We start from the raw sequence: 19,241 nt of genomic DNA, 5'->3' as shown, positions 1-19,241 counted from the left end.
TGACTTACAAGTGTTCAATCATATTTAGTTTCATAACGTATGCTTAGACTAAGATTTTAAATCTAATAAAAAGAGAAAAAAAACATGAACTTGGTAGGTGCATTTAACCAAAATAGCTTCAAATTGTGCAATAAAAAGGGAAAGGTGAATATAGCTTTGCTATAATTAAAAGTTTGTCAAAAACAACAGAAAAGAGGAATAATACACTTTTTGAGACAATATTCGTGCGACAAGACAATGTTAATTATCGTGTTTGTGCCAAATTCGATTCAATCGCAATGGAAAACGTCAAGGAAAAGACAATTTATCTTTCATCATCCATTGCCATTTACCTACTGAACCGTGAAAAAATGAACCTGCTCCTGATGCTTCACATGGATTTTAACATGGTGTTGCTTTTTAAAGGTTAATAGAAATAGAAATTAGTTTTGATGTCGTTATTGGAAGAAACGTTTTTTCCTTCAAATTAAATTGATAGCAAGTATACAACTGCTAAACTGCAAGTGCAAACTAGAAAATCATTAATGGGATTCCATTGTGGTTCAGATTTAAAATAAAAGCAATGGGAATCAAATTTGATTTTCAGTATCCCAGTTGGTATTTCCGATGTTATTCGCGCATCCAGCTGAAAGCGGATTATAAATTTCAGAAATACAAGCTTGTTTTTGTTTATTATCCCACACCTTAAATATATCAGGGTTCTGCAAAAATTGAAAAGCAGTTAACAATCTTTCGATTAAGAGTTTTGAATGTTCATTGTTATGTGTGGCCTTTTTTTTCCAAAATTTCAAATGATTACTTTCCAACTCCATCTGAAGTTTCTACTTCTACAGCTTTAGAATTTCCTCCTACCCCTATGATTAATATGTCTTGCTTGGTTAATAGTAATGATAGTTTTCATTTGGAAAATATTACAAGGATCTCCCATGTTACAAGAATGTGACAAAATATTCTAGTATGGGAGTTTCTTTTAAACCAAATGACTGAAACAACTTTGTGCTGAGACTGTCAGCGACTGTATTTGATTAGTATACAGGGAGTGGCAGACATACGACTTATTGGGCAGCCTCTGTTCGCAAATGAATATATGTTTTGTTTTTGTAAATAAGTCAATTCAGATACCTATGCTTAACTACTTTGTGTTTAATAGTACTTTTTTCATATGTCAAACATCGTGGCTCCAGAATGGTTGCATTTTTCAAACCAAAGACGCCAGACAATTTGTACCGTGTTCACAATCTAAGCAACATTATGCTATTGGGTTCAGTATTGAAAAAAATGACAGCTTATTGGGCATTGAAACACAAACCATGTAGGTATCAAATATATTAAATCTAGCTGGTTCAGATATTGACACATTTTTGAAAACAATTCATCGCTGATCTTTATGACACAGAGGCAAAATCAAACCTGGAACATGGTGATCTCAATGCTATGAGTGAAGTCATAGATTGATTCCGTAGTGAATCTATCTCCATCTCAGGCATCATTAAGACAACACATTCAAATGCTGGATGATTGCTCATATTGTGAAACCACCACCCAGATCACTTTTGGAGTATGAATGAAGAATGAGAGACAGCTCTTAAGTTATAATACATTTATAAGGTCCAGTATCCTCTGACTTTCTCACAAAACAGTGTATGTAGTAAATCTTGCGAATGCAATGAACACGTCAATATGTCATGTACAAAATTTTTTTTTTCTCAGAGCGAGGTGCCGGTGTGGCCTCGAATTGACGCTATAAGTTGGAGCTCCCTCTCGTTTTAAAAAACCACAAACAAAACTGCAGGTAGCCTCTGAACATGACGTGGTTGGTGGATTTTCGAACCATCTTGAGACTTTTTTTAACGAATATTGTACACAAATTCCATACCATAGTATCAAGACCTGTACAATTTTATCTCAGTTGCAAAACTCTAGTGTGCATGATTTATAGTTTGATTTTGGTCGGTGTGGATCTATAATTGATAGTTCTTCTTCTGTATATTTGTGTTCCGTTGGAGGGGTTGACACTGCCCAGATATTCTCTAGTAATCCGCTCCTTTATTTGCTGTATTACAGCTAAAAAATCCTCAGCCTAAGTCTAACAGTCTTCATTTTTCTCTTTGATCAGGGACACAACTTCCTTAAATTAATTCTAATATGCATTACAATCAGCTTGAAACTCTTGAAGTTCATTTCTCCATATAGGTATAGCATACGTTAAGGGTTGTAAATTTGCCCTAGATGTTTTTGTCTTGAAAATTTATATGTCCTTTTTATAATAAGTACTTTTAAATAAAATTGAGAATGGAAACGGGGAATGTGTCAAAGAGACAACAATATGATCAAAGAGCAGAAAACAGCCCAGGTCACCAATAGGTTTTCAACACAACGCGAAAATCCCGCATCCGGAGGCAGGCTTCAGCTGGCCCCTAAACAAAAATGTGTACTAGTTCATAGAAATGGACGTCAAACTAAACTTCGAAACATATAAATGAACCGAACTTAAAAAAAAACATACAAGACTACCAATGGCCAGAGGTTCCTGACTTGGAACAGGCGCAAACATTCGGAGGGGTTATACGTGTTTTTTGTGAGATCTCAACCCTCCTACACCTCTAGCCAATGTAGAATGAACAAACTCACAGCAATACGCACAGTAAAACTCAGTTCAAAAACGATTGACATATTTGTTCCAATCATACTAATGAGTTTTGGAAGGGTCTGTTATGTTCACTAGATATTGTATACTTCTTGTTCCTCGTTACTGATATCTGTATCGACGCTTCTTGTCTTGTTTGGATTTGGGGACCAGACAAAATTCGTCTGTAGACTCAAATTGTTTTCATTTCAATTATTTACATCTGGATTTATTGAATTTCTCTAGATAGTTAAATGAGTTTGTTTTTTTCTGGCAAATTTGTTAGAATGCAAAAGACTTTGCGTGAATACTGATACGAATACTTTATTAAAACAATTATCGTCTCACAAAGTGCATGTTATATATGATGTAAGTAAAGAAACAATAATGCTAATGCTTATGATAATATGGATTTACCTATAGCAGTTGTTTTCTTATTGTAAAACATTCACAAAAATTAAAAGTCACAGCGTTGCCTATTTGCCATGTTTACAAGAGAGTAGCCAAATGAATCAGTTTAGATATTTGAGTTTTAACATAATTGTCTTGTTGTTGGAATGCTATAAAAATTCCATCAGAAACGGAATTTCTATTTCAAATGAATTTAAAGAACAAAATTTACATATTCTTTTATCTTTGTCAATCTTTCTATAACAACCATACTCAATAGCTAATTTATTATCACTAATTCTCATTTGTGTGAGGTGTTTTCTTGTTTCAAAATTCTTCACAACAGTTAGATAAGTCTCTCTTTTTAAAATGTCCTTAAATTTGAAATATGTTCTTAATTCAACCTTTTTCATTGAATCATTCTGTAAAAGATTGTCTTTCCAAAATTGGATACATCATTTAATTTAAACCTCTTTTTAAAATCATAAATATTTTGATGATTTAAAAGTAATGAAATGAACATAAAATTTAATTTAAAAAGGCATATAGGGATGGAAAATGGTTAAGGTATCATGACTTTTTATTAAGGTGGTACATAACACTACAGGCAGATAACTCTGTAAAAATCACCTGAACGTTTTAATCACGTTCTATTGTTAAGGAAATATTAAGCTTCTCAATTATCAAATTAAGTGTTTGTCAAACTGCTATATATCAAATGAAATTTTTCCGATAAAGAGGGTGGTTCAAGTTTTTTGAAATTATTATATTTTTGTCACAGGGTCAAAGTAAATATTTTGTCAAAATTTTATGAAGAGAAAACGAGCAAAATTAATTTTAGTCAAAGTGTTTGGTACCATCTTAAGTATTTTTATATCGTTGTTATTATATCTTCTAGTAGCACATTGTTCTATAAATTTTCTAAAATAGAGGCGAAAGATACCAAAGGGACGTTCAAACTCATAAATCAAAACAAACTGACAACTGTCCTATTCCTGACTTGGTATAGGCATTTCCTGATGTAGAAAATGATAGATTAAACATGGTGTTATAGCTAGCTAAACCTTTCACCTGTATGACAGTCATATAGAACTCCGTTATATTTCCAACAATGTGTGAGCAAAACAAATTGACAAATAGGTAAAATGTCAAAAATTGGAGTACAGCAGTCAACATAAAAACAAATCACTATTTCAACAAAGAAAAACAAAAGTACATACGCAAAAATGAGAGACAAGAATACAAAAATTACCTTAGCACAATAACATAATGGCAGGATGTATAAATACCTTGCCACGCCAATCAAAATATTACCAAAAATGGACTAAGCAGTAAAGGTTAACAATATACAAAGACAAATAAAAAGAACATTATTACACGTATTTAAGATGATATACAACGTCATTACCTAGAATATATACTTCAAGACCATCATGTATTATTTGTGAAGTTGATACGGAATATTTATCAACAAGGTCTTGGTATGTTCCGAAGAACTTTTTTAGAAAAAAGACGAGCCGTTTTTTGACACAACTTTGGTTCATCAACTTTCTGCTCAGACGCTGGTGACGTTTTATAAAGCAGCAGTGCAAGCTCTTGAATACCGAATGAGTTGGGAAATGTATATCTCATATGCAGGTGAAGTTTGTATATTGCTGCTGAGGTGAGAAAGATTTATAATTTCAAAATTAAAATTTTCTCTTTTGTCATAGATTCTAGTACTGAGATGATCACTTCTGGAAAAATCTAGGTATACATCTAAAAATAAGGCGGAGGAAGCCGTGTCTGTTGTTTCTTTAATTTCTAGTTCTGGAGGATATATTAATGGAACCCAATCCGAAAATTTTGGATTGTTAATGGTAAGAACATCATCAACATATCTGAATGTGAAATTATTGAGTCTGGCTTCTTTGATCTTCTTGTCTGAAAGAACTTCGTCTTATATATGAAAATAAGAAGAGGTTGTCAAGGAGCGGCGCACAGTTCGTTCCCATTTGAATTCCGACAATTTGTTAAAAAAAAGTCTATCTCCAAATTCAACAAATATGTTGTCAATAAGAAACTCCAGCATACTGATCACGTGTTCCTCTCGTAGCATGTTTTACCTTTTTGTTCACTGTTTACGAAATATGCCGTAGTGTATCCAAAAGCAATACATTTATAGCGTATGCTATCATTTTTATATCGTAAAAAAATGTTGATTATTTCTTTTAGACGATTTTTCAATTTCACAAAGGGAATGGTGGTATACAGGGTTGACAAATCAAAAGTTGTGATAGAATTAATTTCAGAGAAAGATAGAGATTCAATATAATCCAGAAGTTCTCTAGAGTTTTTTAGAGTCCACATATGGTTAATACCAATACGCGAGTAACCAGTTTCACAGTATTTTTGAAGACCCTCTCTCACTGCGGACATAGTTTGTGTCAATCAAATGGACAATTCCTTGTATAACATGCATATGAACCGGCTATGTGCCGTTGTTTGTACGGAATTTTGTGAAGCTTAGGTATCCAATACAAACAAGTTAAGTCCTCAGATTTGCTGTTGAATGTAATGTTCATTGAAGCAACAAAGGACGTACGATTTTGTATGTAGGCTTACCTGAGTGCTCATTCATTCCAAATTCATGAAAGAATGTCTCCTTATTTCTTGCTTGCAAACAATATTAAGATTTGAACTAGCTGTCAGCATCTGCGAGTACTCTCAGATCTTTTTTTAGTGTCCTTTTTGTTGTTATGGATGAGGGATGGATAAATACCCTGCCACGTCCGGTGTGTGTTTATGTTTGATGTTTTTTCTACTTTGTATCGATCTGATGAGTTAAGCCTTTTTCAACTGATTTCTATAGTTTGTTCTTATGTTGTGCTGTTACACTACTGTTCCAGGTTAGGGGAGGGTTGAGCGCTCACAAACATGTTTAACCCTGCCACATCCTTTTTGTGCCTGTCCCAAGTCAGGAGCCTGTAGTTGAGCGGTTGTCGTTGTTTCATGTCTGTTATATTTGTAATGGATTAGGCCATCATACCACATCTCCTTATTTTTATAATATTAAAAAAAACATAAACTTACAGTTATATATTTAACAGACGATTTATTTATTAATTGTTGAGTGGAAGAATACACCAAATGGGCTAGTATTGATTTATCTAGTCCAAACGAAGAAACATGGAAAATACTGGCATGTCTATCTCTTATAGAATATGCCGAAAAACTCGACTTCCAATTTTGAATTCATTGTCCCTGAAATGTCAAGTTTTGGCAAATTTCGCAATTTTTGGCTGATATCTTAAAAGCTAAAACAAAATTGACATGGGGTAGAAATTATTTCCTGGTCAAGTCCATCTTGATAAATCTGACAATCCATTTGAAGTAATTGTCCCTGACATGTACTCTGTTAGGAAATATCGCATCGCTAGGTTACTGTTCAGAAATTATTGCGAAGTTTTTATTAATGCGAATAATGCGTGCGACTGGGTGAATATCGAAGAATAAAAATTCACATTCTGATATGTAATTCGAATTTTTGTCCATTCTCAGAAACTCGCAATAATAAATGCACGCAATGATTTTGAATTATATTGAATACTGTTATAGATAGAGAAATAATTTTACAAATACGTTAACATGGCCAAATTTTTCAATTGAACCCTTATAGGAGTTATTATTAAAAAAAAAGATGTGTTTTGATTGCCATCAAAGACAAAATGATGTAGATGTAACCAACTATAGGTATGTGAGGTACAAAAAATCAAACCCCATACCGTATAATAGGTAACGACATGAGACAATGTAAAACATTCAAACAATGTAAAAACTGGCCAAAGTTTCTAGAAATGTGATGATTATCAGACGCAAGTCAATCAGTACACATCCAATGGATTTATGGTAAAGACGATATAAACAGTCTAATAAAACTTGAATTTGTACAATACCAACATATATGTAAAGTTTTCGTAACAGTATTTAAACAAACATCAATTTTGGAATCATCACCCCAGTATAGTCAGTACTTCTGTAATGACACGAATTAGCATCGATATGGTCACAAACCAAATTAAACTGTTTACAAAACCTTGAATTTGTCAACGTATTTAGGATTTTAAACCCAGGAATAGATTACCTTAGTTATATTTTTTGAAACCTTTCATAATTCCGGCTACTCAATGCTCTTCAACTTACATTATTTGGTTTTTATGTTGGTGCAAAATTGATAACCTTTCAGAATAATTTTTTTAAAGTTTACATGAATGTTTTTCTTTTTTTGAATATTTTTGTTCTATTTTGAGATTTCGACCTTTATCCTAACAAAAAAGGAGACAAGCAGAAAACTCAAAAATTTAAACTGGAAGCAACCAGCTTCCTTTGTTACGGTTTAATGAATCCACTTTCCTTAGTTTTGAGATGAGGACAATGGAAACAAATGCTAATTTAGTTTATAAACAATAACTAATTAAAAGATTTTCTTGTGTGCACAACACGCGTCACAGGAATAATCTTTATTAGGTTCGCTCGTTATTCTGAGAAATTCTAATCAACTTTCGTAGGAAAGCAACTGAAATAACTTGTAAGTCTACATAAAAGAGGGACGAAAGATACCAGAGGGACAGTCAAACTCATAGATGAAAACAAACTGACAACGCCATGGCTAAAAAAGAAAAAGACAAACAGACAAATAATAGTACACAAAACACAACATAGAAAACTAAAGACTAAGCAACACGAACCTCACCAAAAACTGGGGGTTATCTCAGGTGCTCCGGAAGGGTAAGCAGATCCTGCTCCACATGTGGCACCCGTCGTGTTGCTTATGTTATTACAAATCCGGTAAATAGTCTAATTAGGTAAGTCACATTCGTGAAAAGGGAAGGGTATTGTAGTTACGACATAAGGAACATATCCGATATCATCTGTGAAACGTTTATTCCATAACGGTCAACCAACTCGTGATGGAATCCGTAAAATTTACGAAGGGATGATTTCAACTTCACCATTTGGAACTCTTGGTTTGATAGCTTCCTTGTGAGCAGCAATCCTCTATCAAGCCCGGGAATATCGTATCAACTGGGAGATATATAATCTCTATGCAGGCGCTGCTGGAATGTTGCTACATAGAAATGGAAAGTTCACAATTGGGAAGCTGAAATCATCTCTTTTGTCGTAAAGTTTTGTTTTCAACCGACCCTCATTATCAATTTCTAGATGTAAGTCAAGATATGAGGCAGACTTAACTGTATCAGTAGTATCCTTTATCTCTAGTTCGATGGGATAGATTCGTTCAACATAGTCACCAAATTTTGTATTATTTAGTGAGAGAAAATCATCTATATAGCGGAACGTAGATTTAAAGGATATTTTGCTAACTTCTTATCTTTCTTTCTCAGAATTTCCTGTATGAAGTCAGTCTCATAATAATGAAGAAACAAGTCGGCAAGAAGAGGGGCACAATTGGTTCCCATTGGAATTCCGACAGTCTGTTGAAAAACACGTCCTCCAAACGTAACAAATATGTTGTCAATCAAGAAATCAAGCATCTTGATAATGTCAGTTTCAGAGAATTTTTTGTTTGATTCAGAGTGATTCTTTACAAAGTAGGATTTATCCCTCCCCAAGACAAGATACTTGTATCTACGTTCGCCATTCTTTTTAATGAAACAAAGTAATACCAACTCTTTCAATTTGTCTTTTAGTTTGGAATGGGGAATTCTTGTGTAAAGTGTAGAAAAGTCAAATGTTTTAATACTATTGCAAGATGAGAGAGTCTTAGATTGTATGTTAAAGATCTATGGAATTTTTTAGTATCCACATCTGATTCACGCCACCTCTAGAATAGGCAGTTTCACAATAACTTTGGAGCCCGGCTTTGATTGCTGATAAAATAGATGTTAATAATTTAGAAAGAGGTTTCGTCGAGCACTTGGAAGACCCAGCAATATACCGTTGTTTGTAAGGACACTTATGTAGTTAAGGTATCCAATACAGTGATGGAAGATCCAGTTCTTCATCTTTGGTTGAAATTCCAAAGGAACATAGAACAGACCTATGATTATCCAGGATTTTCTCTTTGGTTAGTGTCGTGAGGGTATATGTTGAGTTTCCAAGTGAATTGTCAATACCTAATTCATTTATCAAGCAGTTTATGTAATGATATTTACACACAAAAACGATGTTGTTTGGGACTTTATCAGCGGGGACAACAACATATTTGTCATGGAGGTAGATCAAGTGTTTTGCAACATTTGGGTCTTTAAAAATTGATGTAGCGTAGGTATTGATATGCCCATTTAGTTTCTTAATTCGGATTTGTATCAACGACCTCACAGCCTTAATCCATTCGGAAAGAGTATCTACGTCTTCTTTCTCGCGTTTAGCCCATTGCCTGGCATAATCCTCGACTGAATCCATCAGTATTTTGAAGTTGTATTTCCAATTGATGGATTCAGGCTCACGATATTTCGGACATTTGGATAACAAATTTCGCAGGAAAGTGTTATTGACAATGTTGAGGTCTCCGGTAATAACGTGGCCAGCCGGATTGTATGTGAATTGGGAACCAGCACAGGTGCAATCAGGAGGTTTAGAATTGAAGTCGTCAATCCTGAGATCCTGCAAAACGTGTTTGCAATTGAAAATTTTAGTTGCAATTGGTTTGGTATAGGTATAAGAAATCATTGGTAACTGATTACATAACTGATTACGTATAATTGTACTATTAAACAAAATAACATGATATTTTCCCATACTTGCTAAAATGCAAGTTATGTCATCAATACAAATTTAATTTTTATCAAAATATACAAGACTTTGTACGCTTATAGAGTACCCCGAAGGCTTATCTGCCTCATCACAGCATATATAAGAAGCGCGAATGAATATTTTCTTGGTCAGGACAACCGGCGACCACAAAGGTAAATGAAATGTAATTCTTTACTATACAATTTATCATCCTTTTCTCAATTGTTTTATATAATTATTCATAATAATTTAGGAATTTGACTTTCATTTAAGTTTTTACTATATTTATTTTGATTGTATTCTTATATTCCTCTAGATGATTTAAGTCTACATGAGGTTCATTTGCATCAATCTCCGGCACAGAATTCACATCCGTTGCATATGTGCTTTGCATTACTTCACTGAGTGTAGTGTTACGTAGTTTGGAACGGAACAGATATTATCTCTGCACAGGAGATTGCTTTTGCATTTGTAAACCATTTGTAATATTCTGATGAGTCATGATTCTTGGATAGTATGAATGCCTCATATAATAGAGTATTAAAACAATTACATGTACTTAAAAGTCTTTTCACATATGGTTAACAGTGAACCTTTATTTTCAACTCCGAAGGATGGAACCTATTTTTCTTAATGCTAAATTTGATGTTTTACTATCTATTCCTGGTGTATATTTTCAAACAAATATGTGAAATTTTTCAAAACAAGATTTAATTGTGAATTCAAGATATTCAATATCTTTATGGGATACTTGTTCTCTCTGGTAGGCCGTATATAGAGATACTTATGTATCCAAATAAGTAACCTCTGAATTGTAGTTAGCAAAATGGTTCTACCGTAGAATTTAACAAACTACATGCTACTGTATATAGGTATATTGTTTAGTGGAAACAAATGACTTTTTGGACCTTTTTTGATAGTTCATCAGAGTAATTGTTAAGATTACCATAGCATTGAGGTAGCACTACAGTATTGTAATGAATCCTTAGGGATTTTTTTTATCACATTTCTTTAAAATATTTATCCATCTAAACATTTTGTAAAAATCCCAGAAGCATTATCTTGTCACAACAGGGAGTAAATAAATAATTAAATTATGTAAATAAAAGCACATTGTAAATACTTCATATATAAGAGCATATGGGAGGAGCTAATTTTTCAATCATCTGTCGATACCAAGTGTCCAGTTGGTTATCTCTGACCACAATATAAATAATGTGGTCTTATCTTACTATGCTGGAATCAAAATTAATTTATATAACTATGGAGGGCAACAAAAAAAATATAAAAGAGAAAAAGTAAAGCCATATAGATAAATACAAATGTGTATGAGTAGCTATGAAAGTCTCTGACAAATGTTCTTACTAATGCAAGAAATCTAAATCTGTATGACACCAGCACACAGTGACATTCACAACAATCCTTACTCTTGACAAATCACAAACATGATCGTAATTTTTGTTAACTTGTACTATAAGAATGTCCTGTTCCATTTTGTAGAGGACAGTATAGGCAGTATGAAAATATCCTTTATTGTACATTTTTTAGTTTCTGTGTCTTAGTAATTTCACAGTACCATATACTTCTTCTAAGATATGAACGATAATTTTTATTTCATAGTGAGGATAATGTTAAATTTTGATTATATGCAACTGGTCACTCTTAATATTCTCTTATCTTAAACTATCTGGACAGGGGAGGAGCTTTGACCATATTTTTTTTTAGATCTATACAGATCTGTGACGTAAAACTCCCGCCAAATGCTTAATTAGTGTAGTTAAGGGATGGACAGTGCACAAATAATTTTCAGTTTAAGTGTATAAAAGACACAAACTGTGTGATTCTATTGATAAAATAATGGTGTCAGAACACTCCCAGTGGAGTGGTTAGATTTATGTTGCACTTATAGGGGTTCAAAAGGATAAATTCAGTTTTTAGGTGATTTTTCAAAATAAATTTTCATTGGAATTGTTCTCAAAAAATTAAATTTAAAACTTTATAGGTACCCCCTTTGGATTGACTTTGATATATGTGATTGAAGGGAGTTTTTTCTACAAAACCGTGTCCTAGTTTTTGGATAATTTGTTTTTGAATGAATTTATAGGTCTCCAAGGATGAAAGGTGAAATGATGTTTAGCACCCATCAGCTAAATCAATATATCTTCTAAATGGAGGTGTATATAAAAAATCTGAGACATAGTTTTGTAGCTTGTGTATGATTAATTAAAGGGATGAAAACAAATTTTTACTACAATTTGACCTGAATGTGCTATTTTCATCCAAGGTTGGAGAGCACTCTTTTGGCAGTAAATGAGCTATATTTTTTAATCGATAATAAATATCTGTAGATAAGGAAAGAGTAATATTTCAGCTTTAAAATGAGTTAGAGATTTTAAAAATCCATTAAGTAGTTTTGGAGAAACTAATCATTAATGCCTGTTGGTTAGAGTTCGAAAAGTCTGACTGTAGTTCTACCTTGAATTAAAATACCTAAAATTAATATTTAAAAACATTTATCAAGGCCTTTCATTTTTATTTTACCTTAATCCTGGAGGGAATATAAGTAATATGTGCTTGTGTGCTTGTTTTGAATTGGAAATCAGTAAGTAAAATATTTGTCTTCGTGTTTTTATGCTATTGGTGACGTCAAGATGAGATTGTAGAATTTGTCTCACATAAATTATCGGGTTTTGTTTGACTTGGAATGACAGTACTTCATTGCAAACAATGTACATTGTTATAACAATAAGTAAGACAGTTGCATAGAATTCCACCATATTGACAACAATGTGTGAGCAAAACAATCAGACATAACAGGTAAAAATGTCCAAAATTTGGTTACAACAGTCAACATTTATTTATTATCTCAATCACTATAAAGACAAACAACTATGACAACAAAGAATAAAAAATAGTATTTCCTATGTAAATAAGATTTTTTTTGTTAATAGATGACGTATTTCAAACTGACCATCTGTGTCGTAGCAGTTTTCATTGGATTGACGCAAGTTCCTGGTCATGTTAGCTGTCATAAATTTCCACCACCACAGGGAAAAGGACCACCCGTGGGGATGAGACTAGTGCCTTTACCTATACCTAGACCGTTTCCTATAAGAGCACGTTCTGATGAAAGACAGAAGACCGTTTTATTGGTCAAAGACAATGGAATTGGTGATGTATTTGGTGGATTTGGTGGAGGAATTGAATCATTATTGCCACTATTAGCGATACCCCTTCTATGTTAGTACTACTTATACTTACAAATACTTACTACCTACTTATTGCGTCCATAACTTGCTAGTAAAACAAATATGTAACTGTATTTTAACCAAGAAAAGCTAACCATGAAAGTATGTTCGGTTAAAGACTTGTTTGATTTTCATACTCACAAACGTATTTACGTCATGATTTTTCATGAGTACCTAATGAAGTTAATCAAACTGTCCACTGTATTCTGTCATGATTATACAGTCACAATATCATTGACTTTCTAATTTTTTCGTTTCTATAGTACCTGATGATGATTATCACGCTGTCCACTGCATTCTGCAAGGGTTGTTCAGCACAATAGTACTGTAAACCAACTAATTTTTGCGAGCGATTTATTTTTGCCACTTTCATGAGTAAATAAATAACGCGAATATAAATCGTCGCGAATATGTAAAACTTGGATCTTTCCTAATTCAAATACATCAAGAACATTTGAAAATCGTGAACTTTAATCGCCACGAAGTGGGCTAGAAAAAGCGAAACAAGAAATAAAGAATCCGCGAAAATAAGTTGGTTTACAGTACTTACATAGAAGTGTTATCGTGTATCAGCACAATTATCAGGTTTTGGCAATTAAACCAGAAAAGACAATATTCATATTGCCATACAAAAGCAGTGATAAGGTATCAATTTGATGAAAGACAAATATAAGCAATTAAGGCTTCCTTTTAAATCCATAGCTATAAAACATCTTCTGAAGGTGTAACTATATTTGTCAAATTTGAGATAATGACATTATTACTCGTTTATCAAACCTACTTGCTCTTTTTAGATCAAGAGAAAAGATAAAGAATCTGTATTACTTCTATGTAAATTAGATATAGTCGTCTCATATTTTATCATATTTACATTCCAAATTTTACATGGATACTAGTAGTAGATAAACTTATTAATAACCATGCAAGTATGTGTGATTGTTTTGTGATTGGAAATCAATATTGATGCTATTGGCCATTAATCTATTTTATTATCAACATCTACGAGTATGTTGTTTATGCAAATAGTATCAATTTAATCGAACATGTTAACCATATTAATTACCATATTTCAGATATATCAATATTGCCGTACGGTATGAGGAAACCAGCTAACCATGATTTTAAAAAGTCTAGAAACGTCAAATTTTCAGTCATGTTTAATTTTTTCATCGGTTTTCTTATAGCAATTAAAACATGTTGAATATGTATTAACAAAAGGTATTGATATTTTATTGTAGTATTGGCATTAGGTCTTGGTAGAACAACTACAGCTATGGCCACAGCCGCAACAAGTATGTTTTAATCTTTACTAGCCGATTTGTCTTCGGTTACCTTTTGTTATCAAGTCGTCCTTGTCAGCAAAAGAGTATGGCTAATTTCATCTTGTATTTGTTTCACCTACAGGATCAAAATTCTAAAGTAAGAAAATCTTACAAGAAATTGAATATAAGAGAGTCTATATCATATACTTAAAATTGAGCTTCACAAATTTACATATTTTCTTTTAATCAAAAATGTTATTTAACGATACATGTTGCTATTGAAGGCAGTTTATATAAAGCTCCTGTGGTTTAAAGCATTTCTTCTGGCTTTTATAATTTGATTTTCTGCTTAGAAATAAGCCGATTAATGTTAGAATTTTAAAATAAACATATTCGACTTTAAAACTATGAACTTAAGTATTTGAAAATAAAACTGGTGTGAAATAAATTCAAGGTGAAATTTGCCCTAATACCTTGTTTTCTGTAAATCTGCTTTAACTTATGTCTAATGATTACTTAAACACAAACTTACGGTACTGATATAAAAGTTGACACATTGTTATGAATACATATTATTGTACGAATAGGCTTGTATATGGAAGGCTGGTAATTCTATAAAAATTCTGTAGCTCAACATAACGCAATTTTATATCAAAACAAGGTCAGATACGATATAAAAAAAAGATACTGTTATATATATATTCTATAAATGGTAATAATTCCGTCAAGGAATTTGAATCGGGTCGACAAAAATTAGAGAATTGTCTTATAGAATCACTTTATAGATAAAAAACACTATGTATTTCTAATGTCTCTTTTAAAAACCATCGTATTTTGGTTCTTTTTATTTGGTAGATATTTGACATCGTTGTTATTACTAAGTAATGTTTGATTGAGAAATTTCCATAATTGAGCGAGAATTACTAATAGTGTATTTTAGCGTGGAATTTATTTGGACCTTGGACTTGAGCTGCTTTATTACATCTATTTAGGTGATCAATACATGAAGATCACTTAATGAATCCACATGCAAGTTATTTTAATAAGGCGAAATACTGTTTATATATCTTAATTAAGTGTGGTCTTCCTCATACTTATACGATCCAATGTCGCCTGTATAAGCCTACTAATATTTTTTCACAATTCTAAAAGATCGAATTTTTTTATACACGTACAACTAATTCCCTTTGATTGACGTAACACAATTTGTTTCCTATTGTTAAAAAATAAGGACAGCATGTGCATGTATGTTAAAGTGTAACAGCAAATTCGGTCCGGTAGTAAAATGCATCCCCAAGTTTTTATTTACTAGGTAAATAAGTCAATGTTATTCATTTTAGTACACATTAAGCAATAGGAAATTTTTTCTTGTAAAATGTGTTTATGGCTAGTTAAGTATGTCTGGCACTTATTTTCCGGAGTAATTTGTTTATATACTTCACTTTATTCTAAACATGAACATGGACAAGTTATCTAGGAAGCAAAGTATGGGGATCTGTTTACATAAAGGAAGCAAAACTTGGAACCCTGTTTATCGATGGAAAAAAAAAAAGTTTTTCCAGTATTCAAAGTCCATATTAACCATTCACTTAAAAAAAATGGTTAGAGCTTCGTTTCCTGAAAAATTCGTTAATTTTAATTTCAACGTTATTGATTGATTGTTGCTTGCTTAACATCCAGTGACTAATATTTCCCGCGTATTTAAGACGATTTTCAAATTTATATCAAAACGTTTCTGAAAATTCTAAGATTAAAAGGAAAAAAAATTATAAAAAAATAATAGTTTCTAGTTATTAAGTCTATATATTTATTATAAACTTTCCTATGAAAATGAAGTCCCTTTAGAATTTCATTTCTCATACAATTCTTTACATTATTTAGTTTTTTATAATGAAAATAAAAATAGTAAAATAATGAAAGTCAATTATCCTTGTTACAAACATAGTAAAATTCCTGTTATCCAGTTTGGTAGGAAAAATAGGCATCATGCATGGTCGCCGTTTTCATGATGTCACAATAGAAAATTCAGAGAATAGCAAGAATATTTGACGTCGTAGTCGAATTTTGACCAAATAATAACTGAGATCGAACGAACAACACGTTGATTAAATAAAAATAATCAACAGGTCAGGAAAAGGATAAATCGGGTAAGAATTAGAGAAATTTTAGATACAAATATTTTGGTTCATATTAAAAAAAAAATATTGTACAAAATGTATACCTATAAAAATATTTCGATATTTCAACTATTTTAGAACATAAATATTCCTAGTAAAATACGGAACATGAACATTTTAAGTACCAAAATAAATCCGTGGACTTTTATAACAGACACCGGACTAAAAATACCTATAAATTATTCTACTAAAGGCTATTTATCCTGGCAATTTGCATAATTTATAACTTACAAAAGCATATTGGAGATATATTTAAACGATAATATCGCAATCTAAAATGTCCTCGTTCTACCCTGTATAATTGGTTCCAGGGAATGACGCTAAGAGGTTATGAAAATTTAGATATTTATTTTATTAACGCCAATATTTATTTTACTCTCAGTGTCATTATGAAAAATTGAACGTAATGCATAACGGTATTTATTAAGGTAAGGAGACTTCCAATTTGCGGAAGGGGGAGGGGGGAGGAAAGGAGGGGGATGGGGCAAAGAGCAGGAGGATTTTTTCCTAGACGGAATTTTCTATTTTACCTGTTGCTAGTTTATTTATCTCAGGAAATTATTTTTAAACACAGATTTATCCTGCATGGTGTTGGAAAAATATGTATTTTCATACTGTCGTAGATTATTTAGTTACAGTTTTTATTGGGTCAACACATTCATTTCCAAAGTCTATATCTCCTCTAGAAAATGCAATAGTCGCCCCTCATATTTGTAAAACACTAAAGGTAATAAAGAATCCGCTACATCTGTTTTATACACTATGTCATTTCATGATTGTCTTGATGTAAAACGGATTTTCATTTTTTTCTCTATTTCAGCTGCTGCTGCCGCTACCACTGCTGCTGCCGCAACCACTGCTGCTGCCGCTACCACTGCTGCTGCCGCTACCACTGCTGCTGCAGCCACCACTGCTGCAGCCACCACTCCTACAACTATGGCTGGATAAATGGATATGCGAAAAGATATATTGAGTGCTTCCAATGTGTACTTTTTTATGCTAATATAAACAATTATTAATCTGTAATCTTTCCTTTTATATCTGAACAAATAAAACGAGATGTGGGGACTTCCTCAAAGAGACAACAATATACGAGGTTCTGGTTGGGGTTTACAGAATAGTGAATCAAGGCATAAAGTGGAGGGCCAAAAATAAAGAATGAAGAAAAATAAAAACAAAAGACATCTACAGGGCGATAAATCGTCTTTAACAATAGACATTCTTCTACATAATAAGTCAACCAAAAATTTGCCATCAATACCACATTCTCAAATAACGTAAAATACTTCGTGTGTTTTTTTTTTATTTAGAATATTCCTGACCTGATAAACGGTATAATTATCGTCTTTAAAGGGTTCATTTGAACAAAAATCCGACATGAGAACAAAACATTCGTGGCATAAGCTACGATTTAGACAGTATGATTTAAAAAAAAGTATATTTCTTGTTTCAAACATAAACAAAAACGGGATTTTGAATACGATTTAGCTATAAGCAGTTTTTTTAATTTATCAATAATCTGACTTATTTTTCGACCATATGCATATGACCCGAGTTGGAGATCCATGTCTTCAGCATGTTCAGCTATTGTAAAAAAAAATGTCACCATTGAACAAAAAATTAAAAAGCCATCATGAGGACAGATTGCGTTGGTTGATTGTGTCTTCAAAAAAATCCATTCTTACACAGGTAGAACGACGATTTTTATGTTGTTTGGTGTTTATCTATTACATGGAATCAAACCGCCTTGGAAAATTGTCATTACACTATTGCACTTGCTATCATCGTTATGCATGCTTTATATGAATTTAAAAAGAAAATATTCGAATGCAATAAGTCATGTTCCGCCAACTTTGATTGTGTGACGTCTGTCGTCAATTTCACAGTTGATAATCGGAGTGAATAGCAACAACGTTGCGCAATCGCATTCAACGTTTGAAATGTTTATTTTTTCTATCATTTTAACAGTGTTTCATTAGGATAGGAATGGTAAAATATATCCGATTTCACGGGACACTTTCTGCGTCGCCGTTAATCACATCACAGAAATCCACTGGCGCACTTTTCATAAAATATAGAGAGCATCCGTTTGGTGCTTTAATTCTTTGTCAATATTGAAGTAGTAAAATATCAAGATCAATCATGGTTTAGTCCCTTTAATAAATGGAGATGCATACACTATGTAAGATACATACATTATACGGGTTGAATCAACTGCGTTATATTTTGTTTGCTCTTGTCATTTCCATGGTAAGAGGTGTGAACGCCCTAGTCGAGGGCAACAGTCTATTTTAAAACTGAGATGCACTCAAATTTATATTATTGGCCCAAATCATTGTGGGTGTAGGCAACTTACTGGATTCTAATCTCAGGGCTTGATGCGACTGTCGTCAGTATGATTTGCTAATGCAAATGGCTTCGGGTACGAATGTTGGCACACAGTCTAGTAAGAAACGAGACAAAAGGGACTAATCTAAGTTAACCCTTTGTATAAATGGGGTCCAGTTACAACAGTCAGGCCTTATTCTAATACGTTAGAAGTTTAATAAAGCGGGAACGTGTGAAACAAGAGTAAGCATAACTGATTGAGGAGAGTTTGGAACTGTCATTCAATCAGTGGACCTCCCTGGTATTTTCTGTCATTCCCATGTACCTTATAAACATACATCAACAATAAAAATGAATATAATGTTCATCAAAAGACTATCTATACTCGTTTGTTAAAAGCAAACGACGAAAATGCAAGAAGAGAGGCAAAAAAACAAAACAAAATAGGATCTTCAAAAGCATATTTTGAAAACAA

At 32.6% G+C, this 19,241-nt stretch overlaps 1 protein-coding gene across 1 annotated transcript; it reads left to right on the top strand.

Annotated features, from left to right (window-relative positions):
- Positions 1-9,906: 9,906 nt before the first annotated feature.
- On the top strand, positions 9,907-17,464 carry LOC127720090 (uncharacterized). Its single transcript, XM_052226499.1, has 4 exons — positions 9,907-9,924; positions 12,703-12,991; positions 14,238-14,291; positions 17,259-17,464. Exons 2-4 carry the CDS (start codon positions 12,703-12,705, stop codon positions 17,384-17,386), a joined length of 471 nt encoding a protein of 156 aa, XP_052082459.1. The 5' UTR covers positions 9,907-9,924; the 3' UTR covers positions 17,387-17,464.
- The last annotated feature ends 1,777 nt before the right edge of the window (positions 17,465-19,241 follow it).

This window comes from Mytilus californianus, unplaced genomic scaffold (genome assembly GCF_021869535.1).
Source record: "Mytilus californianus isolate M0D057914Y unplaced genomic scaffold, xbMytCali1.0.p SCAF_11, whole genome shotgun sequence".
Classification (NCBI taxonomy): domain Eukaryota; kingdom Metazoa; phylum Mollusca; class Bivalvia; order Mytilida; family Mytilidae; genus Mytilus; species Mytilus californianus.
This window is presented reverse-complemented; position numbering and strand designations above follow the sequence as displayed.

Bases quoted from the DNA above. Each gene is read 5' to 3' on its own strand.
- LOC127720090 (XM_052226499.1), top strand. From the start codon at position 12,703: ATGACGTATTTCAAACTGACCATCTGTGTCGTAGCAGTTTTCATTGGA. The intron at 12,992-14,237 runs GTTAGTACTACT...ATTTTATTGTAG, and splicing joins ATTAGCGATACCCCTTCTAT to TATTGGCATTAGGTCTTGGT. The intron at 14,292-17,258 runs GTATGTTTTAAT...TCTCTATTTCAG, and splicing joins TATGGCCACAGCCGCAACAA to CTGCTGCTGCCGCTACCACT.